The sequence below is a fragment of the Orcinus orca genome, chromosome 3 (genome assembly GCF_937001465.1).
Source record: "Orcinus orca chromosome 3, mOrcOrc1.1, whole genome shotgun sequence".
Classification (NCBI taxonomy): Eukaryota; Metazoa; Chordata; class Mammalia; order Artiodactyla; family Delphinidae; genus Orcinus; species Orcinus orca.
Window position 1 is genome coordinate 83958787 of NC_064561.1, and position 23401 is coordinate 83982187.

Here is a 23401-nt window from a genome sequence, read left to right on the forward strand (position 1 = left end):
GTCATTTAATATTTATTGACAAGTCACGATATGCTGGGCATTGAGATGTTTTTCTATTCAGAATTCAATATCCAGGGTCAAACCTACCTAATGAATTGCTCCTGATTCAAGGCCCATGGTCAAAAGACCTTCAGGTTTAGGGCTGCCTGGTGATTTTACTAAGTGCTTCCCCTTGCATGTTCATATTGCAAGTCAGTTCTCTGTTGTGAGGATTATGAGTGACCATTTCACTTACTGAAATCATGTACCTCTAGGAAATGTGCTTTATGTGTCTAATATTTGTAGTTACCCTGTTGCCCTCCATTAGAAATGTTCTTTTAAAAATTAAAGCCAGCAATGATTTTTTGTACATCCATGTTGTATGGTATCCCCTTAATACATAATCCTTTCTTACTTGTAAGCAGTGCTAAATAAATTTGCATTTAAATATTAAGCCTGATTTTATAGTAAGTAATTAAATCCAAACTGTGTATCATGGGCTACCATGTACAGTCTTTTGTTTCTACAGACAAATAATGAGATTCTTTATTACTATATGCAAGTCCCCTACAGACTTAAAAATTATTATTAAAACCCCAATTGATATACCTAGAACACAACGTTGTAAATTAACTATACTACAATATAAAATAAAAATTTTAAATGAAGAATAAAAAAAAAAAACCCCAATTGAAAAAGGGAAAATCTCTTTTGTTAAACAAGCATCATAAATATTGTCACTCAAATTTGTGTAATAGTACAATATGGCTCTCTTTTACATATGGAGAAATGAGAGGTACAAAGAAATTAAGTAGTTTCCCTCAAGTCTCACACACAGCTACATAAATCAAGGAGTCTTCTTACTTAGAAAAGCATTTCAAAGAGATTTGATTCTTTTTTGTTAATACCTTGATGTATAAAAAGAAACACAAAATTTTTTTCCTTCCTCCCTGAGGACTATTAAAATCTCCCTATAGATCTCAGAAAGGCTCTGGTCTTATTAAAGATGTGCTATAAAACATGAAAATATCAGTAGAAATGCTTCTGTAGTATCAGTAGGGTCTGCAGACTGTTAATGAAATTTCCCACCAGGGAAGATACAGAGAGCGGAGGATGGGACTAGACACAAAATCAAAATCTATTCATGGGTGAGCCAACTTTAAACATCTGCAGGAGACCCTATGAAAACAGTGTCATTAGTTGCTGCTTTTAAAATGTGTTTTGCAGTATCAAGGAGATAGCACAAGTATCTTTCAGCAAAACTGTGATTCAATGTATATACAATGCAAATACAAACTGATGTATATTATATTAAATAGTCATCTCTCAAAAGACCATTATAAAAATTGTCAATAATAGTTACCACTGGTTTATACTTTCATACAGTTTAAATTTCTTATGATAAGAATTATTTTTAATAGAAAAGTTCATTTCTACCATTTTAAAGTTTAGCAATTAGATTTTCTACTTTGTAGATTATCCAGGTCAAATTTTAAATTGCAATTAATTGCAATAAATTGAAATTAAGTGTTTTCCTCAGTAGACCAATATTTTTCAGGACTCTGTCTCCCAGGAACTATTTGTGCATTTTGTATACTAAAAATAGATTTTAATATTAGTGTGGGACAAACACAACAGGTTCTAAAAACATTATATTCTAACCTAGAATTTATTTACGGGTTATCTACCATTTTGGAGTTTGCAGGGCTATCTAGGAATTTAGTACTGTTGCTTTTGCGATAATATTCCCACGTGTGCTAACAACACTTGAGGCCCTGGTGCTGTACAAGATACTGAAAACATGACTTGATTACATTTAATTTCAATTATAAAAAGCACTTAAGAACTTTCTACTGAATTAGATTACACCGAATGTTTCTACAGACGCTTCATTATCTGAGGCAGGCTTAGTTTAAAATGATCACAGAGAGTGAAAAACACTGTTCATTTTAATAAAATGGGCTTAATCCCATATCATTATTTCACAATTGCATGCTGTAGGTGCTGGTTTATTAAATAAATTTACAAGGGGACTGGCAAAAACACCTATAAAACTGAGTGCTTCGTTCAGAGTTCCCCCGAGACAGATCTAGTCACACGGCTTTTTAAGTCTTAACAGAAACCAGAATACTGTGTAAAAAAAAATTTAAATAAAAATGAAGAGATCATATCAAGACACTGAATTGAAACACTGCCTTTTTTACTCAATTTTTAAGCAGTGAATTTTACAACTAATTAAAAATGAAAATGAACTTCTGACTTACAGTATTAAGTAACAGCAGCCAGATAAGTGCAAAGTGCCCCCAAGCCACAGGACTCCCCAAAACATACATCTTCAATTTAAAACAAAGAACTACCTTGAGATCAAATTATTATATATTCAAATCAGGACAAACTGAACATTTTTTGCCTTCCCAACAGTGTTAAACAATTTTCTAAAGTGTTATTGTTTTACAAGCCCCAGTTTGTGTTAGATTTCCAAAAGGGGAAAATTATGATTAAAAACAAAATGATGATTGAAAACAAATGTCTAAAGTTAGTTATTCTGTACTAAGCATAAACTGCACGGCCAGCTTTCATTGGATAGAGCTCTGCAGACACATCTGGCATGCCCATCTCTGATATTTCAGAAATAAAGACAACTTTGTGGTTTGTGGTTAATGATTAAACACCAAGTGAACTTGTGTGCATTCTTATATAGGAAAATCTGCAGCATTCTGAGCATTTCACACTTGTAACAAGTCTTTATTAGGCTTTCCAGAATTAATTGATCTAAAATCCAGTGACTCTCTGATGTATCTATTGGGTAATTAGAACTCTAAGGACCAACAAATAAAACACATTATTGACTTTTAGATCTTCAATCAAACAAATATTTACAGATGCAATTTGCAAAACTTATTTCCTTTTAAGTTGGAAACATCTCAAAATCTGTGCTACTGATCTGAAGCATATCGGGATCATCAATACCCTCCCCACAAAGTATGATTAAAATATAAAAACAATGCTCCAACCTTTTTTTTTCCTTAACATTTTTATTGGAGTATAATTGCTTTACAATGGTGTGTTAGTTTCTGCTTTATAATAAAGTGAATCAGTTATACATACACATATATCCCCATATCTCTTCCCTCTTGCGTCTCCCTCTCTCCCACTCTCCTTATCCCACCCTTCTAGGTGGTCACAAAGCAGCGAGCTGATCTCCCTGTGCTATGCAGCTGCTTCTCACTAGCTATCTCTTTGACATTTGGTAGTGTATATATATCCATATATACACTACCACTCTCTCACTTTGTCCCCGCCTCCCCCTCCCCCTCCCCATGTCCTCAAGTCCATTCTCTAGTAGGTCTGCGTCTTTATTCCCATCTTGCCCCTAGGTTCTTCATGATCTTTTTTTTTTAGATTCCATATATATGTTAGCATACAGTATTTGTTTTTCTCTTTCTGACTTACTTCACTCTGTATGACAGACTCTAGGTCCATCCACCTCACTACAAATAACTCAATTTTGTTTCTTTTTATGGCTGAGTAATATTCCATTGTATATATGTGCCACATCTTCTTTATCCATTCATCTGTCAATGGACACTTAGGTTGCTTCCATGTCCTGGCTATTGTAAATAGAATGCTACAACCTTTAAGAGCAACACACACCTACCCTCACAGTCTAGGTTAGTCTCCTCTGAAGACAAATGAAACTTCATAATTATAAGCTTATTTGAAATCAGTCTGCCTGACCTTGAGATCAAGAACAGAAGGGGGGTGAGGCATACTGACCTGGTTTAGTGACCAGTAGCTATAGATATCAGAATGTGCTTGTTGTCAATGATCGTTGCTGAAATCTGTCTATACCACACTGGAACAATCAATTTTGTAAATGACTGCAATAATCAAGGAAATTGCCTAATTTATAAATCCTTGCATACAGCATTTTAATGGATTCCTCCATTTTAATGCTGATGCCTTCAGAGTTAAATGAATTGTTGTCCAGGCTGTCATTACACAAAATGATAAAAACATTTGTCTGGTGGGGAAACCTTCAGACCCTCAACCCATAATCAGTCATTAGTGACTTCCATGAAAGTTTCACCCTGCTGAGCCCCAGGAAGAGCAAAAGAACGGGCTTATCTGTCTCTCTGCCTTGGTAGAAAGCCCTGTTACAGTTTTGCAACTTAAACAAATTACCTTTCACTGAACTGTAACGCACTGGATGTGTCTCCCAGTTCGGACAGCCCCATATTTTAATAGTTTTTTTTTTCTCTCTCTCCTGTCTAATGCTAGGGGCATTTTTTACCACCCAACTCAGAATCAGCAGGCTCTGCCGCTCTGAACTCCCAGATTGTGAAGCATATCGACACGATGATGCTGGATGCACCGCAGCAAATGGGTGACATCCCAACCCTTACAGGTAAATCTACAGACTCCACCTGGAAACCCAGACTGCACACTTTGCTCTTTCCCTAAGCCCACCACACAGAGATTGCTCTTCTCAGTTAAACCTTGGCCAATTGATTCCAGCCAATAGTGTGCTGTCAGTACTTTACTTACTGCTCAATCTCACTAACCTGACATTTATGGTGCACTGATTGGCCTCTGTCAGTGGTGCTGGTTGTAAATTCACTTTGAAAAGCTTTGTGTTAACAGCCTTCAACCAGGCTCCAAGAAGAGTACGAACAGGCAGCCTGACAATTGCTCGACCTCCTGCCCTTATTACAGTGAGTAAATCAGGGTTTGAGCCATTAGGCTGGAGCCTGGGGCCTACACAAAAAGGATTGACATGACAAAAGGTCAACCTCTGTCACACATGTGTAACAATTTGGATAATGGAATTCTGTAACTTATCTGAGCGAGGTGGCAAATGCTTACAAGGAAAAGTATACGCTGTTCTGGCTGCTCTGGCTTTTATGCTAAGTAGTTATACCGGAGTCTGTATTTCTTGTGTAAATACACAAGGAATGTCTGAACTCATGAAATTGTGGAGTATATATGATTCTAAAAAAGAAAAAGAAAAAAGGAGAGCAAGGCAGTTTCATAGTGGTCCCATGCACAGCACTTTTTAGAAAAGCCAAACACCAATGCATCACATCCACCCTCTGAGAAAAGAGGATTTTGATACTGTGGACATGATTCCTCAGCTGAGTAATAGGCAGTTTTCCGTATTCAACCAAAAATGTTTAAAACTCATAATATTATACGACAACTACACGTGGTTTCTGGGTAACACAGTAGATTTCCTTGAATAATTAAAACTGCCTTAATTGACAGTGAAATTAAAAGGCTCCCCTGCAGGTTTCTCTGACCCAGTGTTACCAAAATCACATTTTCATCAGATCACGTGCTGCCACGCAGTGATTGGGGACAGCAGATTTCATCTGTCCAGTAACCTCTGCAATTCTGATTTTAATTTCCATACCCTATTTTTAAGGCAGTGTGGAAAAAGGAAAAAAATTATACAATGTAAGAAAATAGGCAGTTATGGACCAGGAAATACTTATGAATTACTTTCTTCACATGGACAAAATGCTATCAAAAGAAGCAATCTGTAAACAATAAACTGCACTGACCAATGAGAAAAATAGTCCTGCAGATACAGAACACATCATTCTTTATAAAGTATCTGCAACTAAAACACTGTAGTGTCACATGCATATTTGGATTAAACTTCACTAACATGAGAATTTCCAAACGGCTGTTATAATTTTTTTTAAAGCAGAGTCATTTTTGGACTTAGAAAACCAAGGGTGGCATTTGGTACATAAACCAAGAGGACCAGGACTTTAAATGGACCTTTTCAAAGCCAACTTTAAGTACTAAGTTTTGATTTTTAACACAATTCTGGAAACCATTTCAAGAGGCGGCAGATGGTTTTACAGTTTATGTAAAACTACAAAATGCTCACACTCGATCAAATGGGCACCACTATAAAAGATATCTTAAAATCAAATGAGGCAAAGCCAAAGAGATGCACCAGCTGTTACTCTGCATAATTAAAAACATAATAGTAACTTGACTATGGTTTATTTTGAAGGAGACATTACTTGGATTTCATGGAGTTGATATATTCAAAACTAAAATGACAAGCACTCTGCTATATTAAATGATAAATTGCTAAGAAACACAATTTTTACTTCAATATAGCTGTGACAGCCACATAATTCTGTACCCTGGTGTTTTGGTGAATAAGGCCAAAATGAGCCCACGTCTATAAAGCAAAATATGGAGTATACAGTTACAGCACTATCACTGGAACAATTTTTAAGTGATTTTAATTGAATTTAAAAATGATTTTTATTGAGTTTAAAATTATTATTTTCAAGTGATTTTTTTCAACATCTAAATATATACAAATGGGTACAGTACTATAGATGGATTTGGGTCACTTATGGAAACATACATAATACACTTAAAATATGAAATCAATTCATTTTCTTCTAGTACCAGTTACCTGTGATGGCTTTGAAATATAAACATTTAGCAGCATGTAATGTATTTTTAAAATTGATTTTCATTAATGTCTTTTGACCTAAGCTAAATAGTAATGATGAAAAATAGACCATTTGCTTCAAAGTAAAACTCTTATTAAATCTAAAATATTATGGCACAAAATCAAACCACAAAAAGGACCACATTATGTTATACCCCTTGATTTTCTGAAGAAAAATAATGAGGCTTTCTACGTAGTGCAATTGAAAATGAGACACTCAAATTTTACTCAGGCAAAGAGAAATTCTGTAAAATTAGTACCTTGACTGTAATCCTAACAAGTTACTGCATTATTTCAATTAACAGAAAAACTTTTCTAGGGTGAAAATAAGTACAATTTATTTTGTCAATGTTGGTAAAATTTCTTGTCAAATCAGACTTTGAGTTGAAAGGCTTGAGTAATTCTAGGCTATCTTAAACTGTAACTTAATTTTAAATTTCCGTATTTTCTTCCAGTAGAATTTAAAGTATACACCATGTACATTCCTCAGGTCCAGTCGTATTAAATTCTGATGTTAAGCAGAAAGGGGAAACCATGTACGACTAGATTAATTTATCTCAAGGGAAAAGGGGCACATTAATAATTGAGATAATGTTTTCATAAATGTTGGAATCAAATGTGCCTTTTCACTTCTTTATTAGAAAACACATTAGGACAAAATTATCTCCCTCTCATCAATAAGACCTAATTGCTGAGAAAGACTATGCTTTCTTTGCAAAACATTCAGAAAGATCTTTCCCGTCATGGCCAAATAGCTAGAAATATATCATGCACCCAAGTCTTGCTGGAATACAGGTATATAAGCAAGGCAAGTGATTGTTTAATCCATCCCGTAATATTTCTCTTTTAAAGTATCTGAACTTATTATTTTTTTGTAAAACACATTAAAATTCTGATTCTAAAAGAAATTGGCCCAAAAAAGGACTAATAATTTGACTTTTAGCTTGTTAACCTCCTTAAACTACAAATACCCAAAAGAGTCAAAACATAATGAAGGTAGTGGCATGATATTAAACTTTCTTTAAATTGTATTTTTATGAACCAGGGTTATACATAAAGAAAATATTAACTAAAAGATGATAGCACACTTACAAACCAATCAAACAAGCTCTCCGTAAATGATATATGTTAAATATTTAAAAAGTCATTTTTCTACAAAAAACAAAAAGAGCTTTTAATGCTTCAACAAAAGGAGTAACTAAAGTGAATCTGATTGTTTCTGTAATAAGCCTTCATGTGTATAATAAAGTACAACCTTACTAAAAACAATGAACTGTAAACTGAAACAAAAATCCATCATCTACTTGGAAACAGTGACTAGCAATCCATTTATTGTACTGAAATAAAGATAAGTAACCTTGGTAAGATCCATCAGGACCTGAGTATTGAACTCTAAATATAAAGACATTTCTTCACCTGCAAGTGACTTGAAAAAACATGTGAGAAAGAGAAACGATTCCAGTTGACTTTTAAAATGAAATAGTAATGATCGATTGCTTTTAATTTTTTCAAGATCTGCTTTATGTCGATCTGATAGTCTGGAAGATATCTTTAAAAGTATGTTTTCAAAATGGATAATTATTACATGAGTCATTAAACAATTATTGCCAAAAGTTTCCTATAGACCTACAGTGTATTCCAATTACTGATTCTTTCTAATATAAAAAATATAATAATTAGAATTTTTTCAAATAAAATTTAGATTTGAAAGGAAAGACTAAAATCTGAGGAACAATCCCACGTTTAGAATTTTCTGTTATAAATATAACAATTCAAATGGTCACATTTTATAAAAATAATAAATTATAATGCTTAAAAATTAAAAATAAACTTACACTTCATATCTTAAAAATAATTATACTGGTAAAACTCTGAAACCTATTAAATAAGTATTTTATCTTACACATGGACATTGGCACTAAGTTACCTGACCCTGGTCGGTCACATTTATATGATCTCCCAGGAGTCTGATACATATTACATGGACTCAGTTTTAATATCCCTTCAATCCCCCTAAATGCATGTTATTGTAACTATTCTTACAGATGATAAAAATAAACAGATTATGTCCTTTTTAGAAGTAGATCATTCAAGCATAAACTCAGCAAGTCTTTTTTTGTAACACAGAACCAAGTCTATGTACCACCCCCCAACACACTCAACTCACATACCCTAAACAACAGGTAAAACTCACTTTATATCCACCGAAGTATCATCAACAACAACAAACTAATTAAATTCCCCAGTCTCTTTGCTACAACAGAATTTTAACTTCATCAAGTACAAGTAAAGGTGCAGAAAAAAGGCTCCATAGTTTTCAGTATTGCTATATATCATCATATTCTATCTGTATAGTGGTCTCCTGCCAACATCCCAATCATTCAAAGCCTTTTAGGAAAACAAAAACCAACAACCACAATAAGCTATGGGATTTTTTTCATATTTGTGGCTTTGTCCCCTGGCACTCTAAAAGTAGACAGGCACTAAACCCAAGGCATCAGAGGGCAATGTAATAGTGCTCAGTTTTAACATTTTCAGATAGAACAAATCTGTACCACTAAGCAATTGCTTTACGATTTCCTCAGAAAAGTACTGGCAGATCTTTAACTGTACGGTATAGAGTTCCTAATAATACCACTGGAACAAGAAAAGTGACTGGAATTGTTTTATAAACTTGAAACCACAGTGGAGGTAACAACTAATTAGTCAAAAACAAAAACCAGCTAGAAAATATTTCAAAACCAGATGCTTTATTTCCTACATGTCAGTTTTTCCTATCCAAAAGCTCTAAAGTCTAACTTGACTCAATGTATTGACCATTTTCTCCTGCCCCATTTCCCTATGTAAAATTTGTTAAAAAAAAAAAAAGGAACTATTTGGCAACATAAATATGCCTCATTTTTCCTCATTTAAGAATTCTATTCTGAAAGATTAAAAATGTATAATTGTTTTCCAGTAATAATTTCACAATAGTTTAGGCGTGAAATGGAACCTGGGAGCCTGGGCACAGTGCAGTGCACCAGTGGATAACTGTAGGGTACACAGTCCAGTGGCTACCATGTGGTCATCTTGGGCTGCTTGGCTATGAGCTCATAGATTTAGTTCCTCCCCTTTAATCAAAGGCAGCTCTGCAGACACAGGCCTTAGTACCCACTGCCAACAGTCATACAAGCGTTCTGGAGACCAAGTTATAGTGCTGGCCAGAGTGGGTGCTCAGCAAAATCTGAGTGGATTATTGAATCGCATGAGTTAGTGACTATAAGGCAACTTGCAGTGAAAAATGATCATCTTGCAGGCTACTGAGCCAAGAGTGGGGGGCAAGCTATTGCAGAAATGAGCCATTAATGGAGCCTTAAGGTCCATGCCAACTTGGCCCCTGGCATTTAAAAAAGTTTGTCTTCTGGCAAATCCCGCTCCATTATATTGCCTGGCCTCAGTCAGATGTACATACTGCTTAAGAGTAAGACTTCTGGCACTTCATTTTCATAAATAACTCTCCATGGTGGGAGTATCTAAAATTGTTGTGGGGGAAACCTACATTAAGGGTCTGTCTCTTCCGGAATGGACCTCAATAATCAACCATGAAGATTTGAGGCAAATCTCTGGTTAATAGTTTTCAGATACGTTGTTGACTTTTAAGTAATAGCATCAGGTAAGATTGTACCATTGAAGTACTATGAATTGGGTTATACCCAACTGCCCAGAGTTTTCCTACAGTACCTTGTTGAAGACTGAATAACTGTACTTTGTCAGAGAAGTAGAATTTGTGGTATCTGATTCGCAGTATGATTTTGCTTTACTTTGGGCACTTTGAAAGTTGTGAAACATGTTACAGTCTCTCACATTCAGCGTTTACTAAATTGTTTTTATCTGAGAAAATGAACCTGACTCTCCTTCCTCCTGTTTATGCTTATGTTCCTTCTTGCCCAGTGGGCAAAAACAAAAACAACATGTTGGAAGAGCTTAAAATAGGACACAAAATTCACCTAGCTCACATCCCAATGCCCAGCCTCCTCTCCTCAGGTTCTATCTCCTCAGGTGTTTCTCTTTTTCTCAAGATCAAGGGAGACAACAGTCAAATCTATCACAGCTAGAATGGAAGCTTGTTATGGTGATTCCATCTTCAGAAACCTGTAAGCCCTGTCTTCCTGGCTGGGTTGCTGTAGTGCTGGGCCTGGCTCTGCACCTCTTCACTGCAGGTGCTGCAAATACCCGGCATCTGCGTGACCAGAGAAATCGAGCCTCCACTACCCTCTGGGGAACAAGGGAGGCTCTTTGGCGGCCAAAGCTCCAGCTGGGTGGCAAGGTTCTCGGTGGCGGCCGACTTACCTCCCAGAGATGCTGCGTGTTCCTCACGGCGCCGGCCTGCACCTTCTCCGGCGGCAGGAGCACGCCCTGGAAGGGCCCAATCCAGGTGCCCTGCTGGATCCTCTGCGCCGCGCAGATGCCGTAGGCCAGGCCGGGCACGGTGCTGGTGCACAGACACACCTCCCGTGGCAAGTCCCGAAGCCACTCGGGCAGCTCCGGAGGGGGCGCGGCGGCCGCAGCGCTGCTGGTACCCACGAGCCGGCGCAGCGAGTGCAGCGGCCCGTGCATGGGGCACTCGCCGTTGCGGTTGTCTGCGCACATGTCGCAACCTGCCGGAGACACGCGAGAGGGAGGGAGGAAAGGGAGAGGGTTAACCCCGGGTAAACCCCGTGCCAACAGCATCCCCGCCCGGGTGAGCCACCTGCGAGGGAAGTGACGCCGGAGGGCGCCGAGGCCACTGGGAGCAGGGGAAGAGGTGACCCGACGCGCTCCCTTGGAATTCGTCGCACCCAAATCCATCTGGCACAGGGTCGAGGCCCCGAGCGCCTCCAAAAGCCTCCCGAGTTGGGCGCGGACGGCGTTGTCGTCTCCAAGGAACCGATGGCTCTTGGCTTTTCTCCCCGGCCTCTGCCCCTTTCTGTCCCTCTTCCCTTCTGCCTCTAGCTCCCTCTGACCCTCTCCCCTGTTCCCTCGGGTTCTCTCTCAGTGGTGTTTCAGTGTATTTATCGTTGTACCAAGAGAAAAGGCGGTCTCTCGACCAATCTGATATCTCGGAGAGATTCTACCTTGGTCGCCAGGGTATGTCTGGTTTTCCTTTCTTTACAGTTATAGAAGAGACTTTCAAAATCACCACAGCAGATGGGCGACCGGTCCGGCGCTGTACGCCATCCCCACTCCTCGACCCACGCTCCCTTCCCGCGAGAACGTCCACGTAAGTGGGCGGAGCCGGCCTTGGCCCCGCGGAGCCCCAGTTCTAGACCCCGGCCACAGAGGGCGCACTGGCGCTAGGGTCTCTCGAGCGCCCCGGAAGCGCCCGCTCCGGGCACTCCGGCCAGGTGGGGACGGGTAGGGAAAGGGGGTGCTGTTCTGTCGGGTTTGGGGTGCCCTGTGCTTGCGTGCAAGCTCTTCCCGGAAGCACGCCCCCTAAAAAACCAACAGCAAATTTAACGATCAAGATAATGGGTCTTTAATGATGAGGATAAACGTTCAATGGAGAGGGCCCCAAATCCTGCCCAGACGGTTGAGCCCGAGGCTAAATGCAATTATTCTGCGTTATAAATTAAGTGAGAGCTGTAGTAAAGCCTACTCTCTCCTATGTTCCTCAGAGCAGCCGGCGCGCGAGGGATCCCCCACCCTCTGGGGCGGCCGGCCGTGGACCCCCAGTGTCCCTCGACTCAAACTGGGCAGGAACAGGTCAAGCAGCCGCGGGAAGCAGGCCTGCGGCGACCATGCTGTCGGATCGCAGCGCCCTCCGGGTTATTAATGGGCCTGGCGGAGCCGCCGTGTCTGCGCCCTGGCCTGGCGGACCGGCCTCTGGGAGGCGGCCTCCGCGCCCGCCGGCGAAACCGGCCTCCCTGGCCCAGCTTCCCTGGGGAGCCACGGCGCCCCTGCGCAACAGAGCCCTGTGGCACTGGGCCTGATATCGGGCGAGCCCCGACTGGCGGAGATGGCAAGAGCTGGGCACCAGCGGATGCGCCAGCGCTAGGCGGCGGGTCCCCCTCTGGGCTCCTGCGCCCAGCCTTGGTCACAGCTAGTCCTGGTGGATCGCCCTGGGTGTGCCCTACCCGTGCTTGAACAATTGAAATGCCCAAAGAACTTGTGAAAAGTGAGTCACTGAGGAACCTTCGAGGAACACCTAATCGCAACCCAGCATGATGTGCGATACCATTTTGCCATTCGCTTCACCGCGAACTGAAGGTTGACTAGGTGAGTATCCTATTTCAGTGAAGAAGGGCTCCAGCCCACGGCGCCTTCCCCTCCGGCAGCTACTCCTCCACTTCCCCCAAAAGAGCCCAGGGAATGAGGGGACCTTTGACCTCAGCTTCTTGAGGGTGTCCCCAGGCCTCTCAAGTGAAAAGTAGCAACCTGTTTCTGCAGGTAGTGAAGTGGCCATGCCTCCTGGACCTCCATCACACAAAGGACCCCTCTTGCAGCAAGACAAACTAATGTCAAAACTGTGCCAGGCTCTGCTTTTGACTCTAGGGCTAGATGGAAGGAGGCAGTCTCACCGTAAGTCAACTCCTCCAGAATGCAGACACTTCACACACCCTCTCAAGCTTCTGACTGTGAAAACAAAAACCTTAAGATAAAGGGGGGATAGAAGGAAAGACAATAAAAACTCACAATTACCAAGTGCCTACTATGTGCCAGACACCTACCTTCAACCAAACAACCACCATATTATCTAAATATCACAATTTCCATTTTGTAGATGAGGCAACGGAGGCTTCATGAGCAATGTAACTTGACCAAGGATCAGAAACTAGAAAGTGGCTGAGAAGGATTCACAATCAGGTCTGCCTGACTCCAAAGCCTCCAAACCTAGAGATCTAAGATTAATGAAAACTAGGAGAATTTTATATCCAAACTCATAACTCAATCAATATCATTGAAATATTTCACTGAAGTCACTATTTGGGGGCTGCAAAACTGTTGTAGCATGATTGAACTAAAGAGATTTCTCTCTTTTTCCCACACTCTTGGGTTTGGGGAGGTTAACGTAAGAGGATGATTTGAAAAGTAAGTAGATGATGTCCATGATTTTGAATTTCAGTGCCTAACTTCAGAAATGAGCTTTCAGCACCTTAGCAAAAATAGCTTAAAACAAATGACAATAAGCAAAGGCAATATGCCCATAAAAATAAAAATAAATCACCCCAGGGAGTTAACAGACTTTCCCTTTCTGGTTGGCTCAGTGAAACAAAGGGTGAGAAGAAAGAGCATTTGGTATTTCCTCCCTAACAGTCCATACCAGAGATTCTGTCAACTTACAAGATCTCCACAACCTGTAACGTCACACCCACTACATCAGCAATAAAATGAGGAAAGGTGCCAACTCCGGCCACCACCCACACAGACAACAAGCACACTCCTGTTATTTGTTATGCACGATAGAGTATGGCTAGTCCTTTCTCTAAGAAGTCCTCTAAAGTACTTCTTCAACTTATTAAATTTCATTTGTCTCCATGAAGTATTGAAATATTTAATAGCAGCATTCTGCAGAGTGACAAGCTGAGGCTCTCCCAATATGTAGAAGAACACCTGCAGGGTAGGCAAGGCCAACCCACCATCATTAGTCCATCCAGTATAGGTTTTCTTCATTTATAAACCATTTCATGCTATTTCAAAATACTCTACCTGAAAGACTACGTCAAAATACATGTTATATCCTAACGTTACTGTTTCTTAATACACAAAACTTCTGCCACTGAAAACATGTGGCTTCTGACTTATGTCTCGGAGTCCCAAAGGAGCCTGAGGACGACTAAAACAAGTAACTGATTAGCTGGGGTTGACAAATGTGGCCCAAGTGGACAAACATTCTAGCAGAGTGTTTTCTAGACAGCAAGCCACTAACACCTACATGAAAAGATTTGAAAAGATTTGAGGAAAAAAGTGGGCTAGATGCCTAAACTACACATAAAAAATACGTATGTATTATATACATGATACAGCATTCCAGGCCAAACAATACATAGTACATCTATTTGTATTCATAAAGAAGAGGCAAGTAAATGTTCCTATTTTCTCTTAAAATCAGGGTAAGTTTTTTCCACAACTTCATAATTATTATTCATAAAATGTTGTCTATATCTGTGAGAGATATTATATTCCCCAAGCAAGATACTTTGAAATGCCATTTTAGCATGAGGGAATGTAAGAGATCATGGTCTCTTCTCTCTCTTGAATAGATCTGTTAATACTCTTGTTTATGGGTCTCTGAGTAAGAGAAGGAGGTATCATTAAGTTATAGACTAGTTCACCCACTGGCTTCAGAAGGCCAGGCCAAGTGGAGTGAAGACCAGACTCTCACTCTTCCCTCCTTATCCTGTATTGTTCGAATGTTTTTACAAGGGCACGTGCGACTTGTGTAATTGAAAATGGATCTATTTTAAGGTAAAGGGGGCAAAGCAAGCCAGAGTTCTCTGGTATCTCATTTCTCGTTCCAGGAAAGGCGAAATATAAAACGTCTCAGGGCTCTTTCGCCTTCTGGAGAGGTGGGCAGGAGCGCGTGGGCGCAGGCGGAGCGGGGACCCTCGGGACGCGCCTGCCGCGCTGGGCCTTCGCTCCCCAAAGCCTCTCCGCCGCTTTCGCCTGCCCTCACGTATCCTCCGGGAAGGCAACCGAGGAGCAGCTGAAAAGGCTGTCTCCCCGCCTGGGCGGCGGTAACCGCCCGGCTATAAATTCTCTGCGACCGCCGCCGAGGTCGCGGCCCTCTGTCCCACAGGCCGAGCCGGGTGGGGGCCGGCGCCCATCGATCGCCGCCCGGTGACGGCGACGCGGCCCCGGGAGTGCCGCCTGCTGGCAGCTCCGCGTGCTTCGTGGCGGGGGCACTGGGCCTTGGGGTCGCCGAGGGCGCTGGCCGAGGGGGCCAAGGGCAGGCGGAGCGCTGTGGCTGGGAGTCTCTCGCACCAGAGTTCCACGTCCCCCTCCAGCCCGCACTCCCTGCTTATCCCTCCCCGCGCCAAGCCACTGGCTGGCTGGGATGGCGGTGGACCGTGCACGGGGTGGGCGCCAGGCCCCCCAGCACTTAAGCTGTATGTTGAAGGCCTTGCCCATTTCCTGCCAGCGGGAAGGGGTCTTCTAGGCTCCCAGGAGCGGGTCTAGGAGCAGGTCTAGAGGCGAGGCAGGCCCGCTAGGGGGACCGATTGTGTTCTTGCCCCCGCGGGGCGGCCCAGCTCCCAGGAACCTTCTGGGAGCCTCTCTCTAGAAGAGTTTAAGGCTTCCCTACGCGCTGGGCTTTCCCTGCTCGGCCTGGCTGCCGGCTTGGCCCTGGGACCAAGAGGGAGAGACAAAAGGGGGAGAGAAAGAGGGAGGGAGGAAATGTGGGTTTTATTTGTCTCCTGATGACTGTATTAATAAATTAAATGGCAGCGCCAGTGTGTGAGGGTGATAGAATATTGCGCCGAGATAAACCTCGCCGGCCCCTGCCCCTGCGAGGCCGCCATATACATTGCGGAGATGATGAATAGGAGGCGCGAGAGGAGATCGAAGCGGGTCTGGGCTGGCTCCACTCTCTCCTACAAAACTATAGGGCAATTAATTGTGGCTTGTCCCCTCATCCTTCATCTTCTGGTGGCACATATCGATAGAGATTACTGCTGATGAACCGTTTTATCACCTTAAATAAACAGTCACCACCTCTTCTAACCTCAATCTAATATATGGCTCTATGTTCAGTTTCAGGGCGCTAGATAACGAATGATGTAAAATATCTAAATTATGTGTGTTACGGGATGGGGCTGGGCGTGCGCACAAAAAGAGAGCAAAGAAAAAGAAAAAGAGAACAACACAAGAGCCCACACAGTGACGCCGAGCCTCCCTCCCACCGGAGACCAGGTCTGAAATCTAAGTCGCTTGCTGGCCATTGACAGCGGGGAGTAGCGCACCGAGTGTGCCTTGGCGTCAGGAGAATCCCACTGGTGGGTTACTGGGCTCGGGAGCTTCCCAAACAGGACCTGCGTTTTCCAACTGGGTGGGAAGAGATTAGGGAGGGTCAGTAAACACTCGCCCTCCTTTTCTCTCTTTCCCTGACCTCTCAACCAAACAAACCCCAGATTTCCTTCTCTCCCCAATATCTCTCCTCAAACCCTTGGAAAGGATGGCACTACCAACAGGGGGGCCTCGGGCCCAACTCCAACACCTGCGCACACGCCGGTGCTGTTCCCTGCGCAGCAGGGCTCCCCGAAATACGGAGGAGATAGAGACCTCCAGCTGGGGAAGTTGCGGACTGCCCCGACTCAATTCTCCGCAGAGAGACCCCAGGCGGGATTAGTCCCCTGCTCTCTCCCAGATACGAGGGAGGAATGTCTTAACCAAAAAAAAAAAAAAAAAAAAAAAAAAAAAAAAAAAAAACAAACGGGGCGGGGGGTGAAAAGCTACCTGGCTCGGCCGGCTGTCTCCGAACAAACACAAACGTCCGGCGCTCCCCTTGGCCGCTGCTCAATACCTTCCAAGCGTACTGACAGGGTCTCAAACAACGCACCAGCTCCCGGAACCCGAGAAGAGGCCACCGCAAAGGAGCCTGACGGAATCAATGGCTTCAGGCAAACCGGCAGCAAATGAGGGCAGTAATACAGGAGGAAGAAAGGTACCCATCCCCCATTTGCATTACACAAGCTCCACCTGACTTTAGAGATGAAAAAAGAGGCAACTAAGCAAGCATTGAGAGCCTCAGTGGAAAGTGTACTTCAATCATAGAATAACTTCATACACGGAGTTAGTTAGATATATACTGGAAGAGCTCACCGGGGCCAGCTTGTATAGTTTCTGCTGGTTTTAAATCTTTTTATGTGTGACAGAGAGCTACAACACCCTTCACTATGGCATTTGCCATAGGTGGCAATAAAGTTTCAAGGTGAAGGTGATACTGAGTCACAGGTGTTACTGGGTTGCTGATCCCAGGCAAAAAGTTACTCTTCTAAAAGGAGAAGTACGGAGGCCCCTTTCTTTGCCTTGTAAGAAAAAGAGAATACGACTCAATATGTTTTTAAATACAAAGTAATAAAACGAAGCAATGCTGAGTGGTCACTTCACAGAATTCTTTTAGAGGGAAAGGGCAATAGACTAAAAGGAAAACTAGGATGATCTGTGCCTGATAAATTAATAGGTGCTTCCCTTCTGCCCGCCTCTCACCCCACCCCCGACCCACATACAACCTGGGAATGGGGAGAAGCTGTTATTCACCATCTTTCAAGTGATATATCAACTTTCCCTGCCAAGGGAAAAAACAGTTTCGCACTGCTTGCATTTCTGAGTTGTTCTGATCCCCTAGTTAGATTAAACTCAATCGCTTCTCACTTCATCTTTGTAAAACACATCTCATGGTTTCAAATGAATGCCTACTCTTGCCCAGAGAAGTTCCTGGAAGCATGGCAGACCTAGTCTCCCAGCATTACATGGAGAGCTACCTCAGCTTTCTATTTTCTTTCTCAGTTGCCCTTTAATTAGACAGCAACGTGAAGCGTAACTCTAATGAGACAATCTGACTTCCTTTCTCTCCTGTCCTTGCCTCTGCACTTTGCACACTGAAGCAGTCCAGTCGACTCAAAAGGAGATAGCAGAAGATTAACACAATAGGAATAATTTGAATAAATCATAATTCATTTCCTCCAGCCATGAAAAAGGGTAGCTAGACAATAAACTGGTTCAATAGGCACATATTAATTAGGAATCTGTCCCAATTCTTTCTCTGATTAGTCTAGGTTTTTCTCTGGTGAAAATGTATTGAACCTCAAGATTGCACTGTAAACAGCACATGGAGCTCAGCGCACAGCCGGGGCTTTGGGGTGCACTGCTAGTGTCTTTTCCAGCACTAATTTAATTCAGAAGAAAGACTGCAAGTTTGATGAAGCACTCTCAGTCCACAGTGACTACATTTCACTTAGAGGTAAGAAATACCTTTTATGAAAGCATTTCTTATCTTTGTATTTTACATTTTTAAAGAACTGCTTTGAAAAAAACAATCAAGAAATTCAGTAGGAGATATGTATTTTTTGAAATCCATTAAGACAACATAGTTTTATAAAATTTTCTGGAACTCTGAAATATAGGAGTTTTCTTAACTGCAGGGCAAATCTGAGTTGAAACCCTCATTTTAAACCAAATACTTTACCCTCAGACTCTAGAAAGGAAAAAAGTAAATACAACTACTCTTTTTATTAATAATAATTATCTCCATTAGAACGATTATCTCCAACCATTATGAAAAGATTAATACACCTCAATCACTAGGGTCATGCTCAGTGTTTTTAATCAAAGTAATACATTTGGGAGTCCTTTAAATAACTACAACCTGTAGTTATTTTGCTTTTACAACGAATTAAGAAGCTCACGGATTAGTAGACATTCTGCAAGAAGGAACTTGTTCAAAATAGAATGATCATATACATTTACAATTAACTTTCCTCATACAGAAGCTAGATGAAGGAATGAGACGAAGAAAGAAGCTGCGCGCTGTTTCAAATCCCGTATTGCTTTCAACCTAACTCTTGACCTGCTTTAATGTTCTCTCCTGGGGTCTCTGGAAGTATACTTAGCATTTATCTCAACACATTAAGTGTAAACATAGCATAACTTCTGAAATTACCAAAAAGAATTGGATATGAAAAATAAATGACTCATCCTTGATCTTCATTTAGAGTTTTGGTTCAAAACCTGAAAATGGAACTACACTTGGGATCAAGAGTTTGAAATTGTGAATACAGGAACGGAAGCTAGAAGAAAATTGATGTTAATTTAGGCATTTTGTCATTTATTTCGGGAAAAGAAGAGCAAGCTTCTTATACTAAATTACTGTTACCCTCACTTAAAAAAATACGTTAAGCCGACAAGCGTGGCTACGGACTGTAAACGTTTGCAGGGTCCAGGGTGCACGGAGAATGCGGGATCCGCAGGGAACGACCCTGCCCTGAAGTCGGAAATGTTTTCTCACTAAGCAACTGGCATTCTTTTTCTCTTCCTTCTTCTCTAAAATAAATAGTAAACCTAAGAATAATGCCTGCCTGCAGGGAGAGACTGACCCAGTGTCATCCAAAACTCCTACTCCAGCGAGGCCGGGCCAGCAAGCAGCTCCCGGCCGGTCCCCCGACAACCCCGCGGTCCGAAAATGAGCTGACGAAGTTAACCCCAGAGGTAAGACAGCGAGAAGGAGAAATTAGCTCTGGAATCCACGCTCCCCAGGACCGCTGACAGTCCCTGCCCTGTCCCCTCTAAGGCCAGGCCAGGCCGGTCCCCGGACACTCCCATCGCGCGCCGCTAGTACCCGCCCCGCGCGAGGCGCAGTACGCCGCGGGAGGGCTGTGATCTGTACTCTCCGGTCCGCGAGCAACTCGGGTCTTAAAGATTCGGAGCTGGGAAGCAGGGAATGGGAGGAGGGGGGAAAGGTAACCCAGAGGTGTCACCCGGCCGTCCCAACCGTTCTCCTTCCTTCTCTAACCCATAAAACTTTGGTTACAGTGGTCTGAGAGGTGCGGGCCCGCGGCCTGGAAAGCCCACAAGCCGGTGTCCCCCTCATTCGACCTGCCTCCCGGACCGGCGCCCGCGCTCGACGGAGCCAGCGCCCCGAAAGAGAGCGCGCGGGCTGCTGCTACGTACGGTTGTTGGGGTCGCTGGTGTGCTGGTTGAGCGGGATGATCTCCATGCGCTGCTGGCCGTACAGGTAATAGTCCAGCTCCTCTGCGCTGCAGCGGAAGCGCGGGGCGCCCCGGACATCCCCGACGCCGCCGCCGCCGCCGCCACAGCCGCCGCCTCCGCCTCCGCACTTGGAGGGCCCCGGGCCCGAGACGGCGCCGAGGCACAGGTCCTTGGAGGGCAGCGGCTCCGCGGCGACGGCGGCGGCAGCCAGAGGCGCGAACACTGGCAGCTGCGCCACGGGCAGGGCCGAGAGACCGGCCAGCGCGGCGGCGGCGGCGGCGGCTGCCGCCGCGGCGCAGGAGGAGGCAGAGGAGGCCGAGGTGGAGGAGGAAGCCGGAGTGGAGGAGGCGGAGGAGAGCGAGGCGGGCCGCGGGCGCAGGCTGTCCGGCTGGGGCTCAGTGCGCTCCGGGGGGGGCGGCGGCTGGAGAGGCTGCGGTGCGCCCAGGGGACCCGCGGCACCGCCGCCCTTGAGCGGGCCGCCGCCGCTGTGCGGGAAGAGTTGCTGCCAGTGCTGCAGATAAGCTGGGTCCACTTTGAGGAATGCCGAGCCGCCGGGGTCTCCGGGCTTCAGCATGTCCGACGCTTCAAGCTGGGGGCAGAGGGCAAAGAGGAGGGTGCGCGTGAGCCGGACTCAGGGCCTGGTGCGAGAGGGGCGGGGAAGACCGCCGCCAAGACACTGGAGCGAGAGTTTTGAGTCCTTGGCTCCGCCGGCGGCAACCCAGTTCGGAGGCTCCCTCCTCCCAATTCGGCTGGGGCGCAAAGTTTACTCTGAAGCCGCAGCGCCGCGCGGGGGGAGCTGTGTGCACCCTGCCTTGCCTCCCAGCCCGAGGCGCCCAGCGCCCACCCGGCACTGTTGAAGCCCGGAGAGAGGGCGCTTCCCAGCAGAACTCGGCGGCAGCACGCAGCCCCCACCCTCTGCCCCCGCCCGGAGCCGACCCGAACTGGAGTGGCGCAGCGCCTGAGCCGCGCTGGCCTCCGGCGCCAGGAGGCGGGACAGTCTCGCCCCCCGCCCCCAGCGCAGGACCTCCAGCCTCCTATTCCCCGGGTCCAAGACCCTCAGCCCTAGACAAGCCACGCTTACCTGAAAACTCGGAGCCGCCGGCGGGTGCGTGCGTGCGTGTGTCTTGGTGAGCGTGCGGGAGAGTGTGCGCCCCGGCTACGCTACATGCCCCTGGGCAGCGCGGGAGCAGAGCCCTAGAGATCCGCCCGCCCGGGACCCTCCGGGGCCGCAAGCCAGGGGTGTAGAGGCCTGCGGAGGGCGTGAGAACAGTTACGCTGAACGCGGGAGTGCGGGCGGACGCGGGCGCCGGAGCCGCGGCGGGCTGCTGCGCTCGGCCGCTGCCGCGTCCCGGCTCCTCCGCTCCACGATCTGGCAGCCTCCCCGCTGGACACGTGGGTTTTACAACAGCACAAAATACAAGTGTGTGTGTGTGTGTGTGTGTGTGTGTGTGTGTGTGAAAGAGAGGGGGGGAGAGGGAGAGGGAGAGAGAAAGAGAGAGAGGGGGAGAGAGAGAGAGAGAAGAGAGAGAGGGAGAGGGAGGAAGGGAGGGAGAGAGAGAGAGAGCGCGCGATGGGGGTGGGGGTGGGGGGGAGGCGGGAGGCAGGCCAGAAGAACGGAGGGGAGGGGAGAGGGGAGAAGGAAGTTCTAACTCGGCTGTATCCACACACAGCTCGTGCGCCTCTCCTGCACAAAAACCTCCTCCTCCCTCCCACCCCCCACTTTTTTTTTTTTGGCGTGACGTCTCCCGTTCGCCTGTTGTCTCTTTCTGCCCATGATATGTCTTTTCTAGGTGCCGGCTCACCGCCCTGGTCCTGAAAGCAGTGGAAACGCGGAAACCGGAACGCATCTCGGCACGCGCTCGGCTGTCCGCATCCGGGCGGGCGCGCGCGGCCAGGCGAGAGGACCGAGTCCCCGCAGCGGGTTTGCGCTTTTCCCGGGCTCCGTTTTTTCAGGAGTACTGCTGGGTGCCAGAGTCGACTAGCCCTCCACGCAATCTCTCACATAAATCTTGGCGGAGGTGGGGGTGAAGGGGGAGTCGGGGGCGGGGCGGGGCGCGCGCTGGAATGAAACCCTCAGTCGGCGGCGGAGGAGGCAGGCTTTGCGAGCTGGGAGGCGTGAGACCGAGGGTCTCTAAAGGGCGCTGGTCCTGGCGGGACTCAGGCCTGGCCGCGGGGCTGGAAGGCGGCTGCAATGGAGTCTCACACCGCCCAGCGCTGAGCCAACCCACTCTCGAGTTGTCTTCCTGGGGGGCTGGCTCCTTCTCCCTTTTGACATACAAGGCAAGTATCCAGAGCTACGTCTGGTGGTACAACTGCTCCCGGACACAGACAAGGCTTATTTGCCTTTGGCTGCCCGGGGCTGCCCCGAAGGGTCATGTATAGGTCCCTCTCCCCCAAACCTGGCGTCCGAGGTGTAGGGTGCGAGCGCAGCCCCACACCCACCTTACCTACTCCTGGCGCCTTGGACCGTGGCAGCCCTTCCAGGCGTGGTCTCACATCAAGGAATTAGAAACCCGCCCCGAGTTCTTCAAGGCGTTCACAGAAGTCGGTGGGCGGAGGGCACCGACCCGCTGTGTGAAATTGACCGGCTCGGGCGCTTTCCCAACGCCGGAGTTCTGTCCACACCTCAAAGAGAAGAAATAACATTTGTCTTTCCCCAAACAAACCAATTCATTTAGCACCTACCACTCCGAACAATTAATAGCCATTCTTTCCTGATTTCTGCTTGTTTCTTTTTGTCTTCCCACCGCTCATTTCGTCTGAGCCTGGGAAACGCGCTGTTTAGACCTTGTCCGGGTCTCACTCAGGATGCTTCGCGGTGCTGGTTGGAACAGAGCTGGACCGAAAATATTTTGACTGGCGTCGCTGTGACAAGGTCATCAGTCATCCCTGGATAGATTGATAGTACCCAAGTTTAAGGCAAACACCGCGAGGGAAAACCCACGGTGCTTTGGACCCCGAGGCTAACTACGCAGTCTCCTCGGGCTTTGAACAACTCCATGGGAGGACAGGGTGAAGTTCTAGGCCCCTTTCAATTAAGCTGCTCGCAGAGCTGCCGAAGAGTAGCTGTCGGGCCACAGGAGAAGAGGCATACTCTCTTTCTCACACTCTTTCTCTGTTCTCCCGGAAAGACAGTACCGAGGCTCGGAGACCGGACACTGCGGCAGCGGCCCCACTGCCTTCTTGTTTTTGCGCAAACCTGCTACTTGCAAGTGCTCGCTCCCCAGAACTGGCCGTTCCGAAGAACTCCTCCCTGAACTGACCCCCAAACACACT

General features: G+C 45.6%; 2 protein-coding genes across 2 annotated transcripts in view; both read right to left on the bottom strand.

Annotated features, from left to right (window-relative positions):
• Nucleotides 1–23103, bottom strand: part of PRDM6 (PR/SET domain 6) — a 102831-nt gene extending 79728 nt beyond the window's left edge. The window contains exons 1-3 of the mRNA XM_004267425.3: nt 22573–23103; nt 20087–20714; nt 10793–11100 (exon numbers count right to left, since the gene is read on the bottom strand). Coding sequence (XP_004267473.1) covers nt 10793–11100; nt 20087–20699 — 921 coding nt within the window. The 5' untranslated portion in view covers nt 20700–20714; nt 22573–23103. The remainder of the gene's footprint in view (nt 1–10792; nt 11101–20086; nt 20715–22572) is intronic.
• On the bottom strand, nt 20886–21591 carry LOC125963787 (uncharacterized; the record flags this gene model as incomplete). The annotated part of the gene is given in 3 exon segments (XM_049707178.1): nt 20886–21374; nt 21407–21438; nt 21441–21591. Coding segments are annotated over 3 exon segments (669 nt in total), but the record flags the coding sequence as incomplete, so codon positions are not given.
• Nucleotides 23104–23401: the final 298 nt, after the last annotated feature.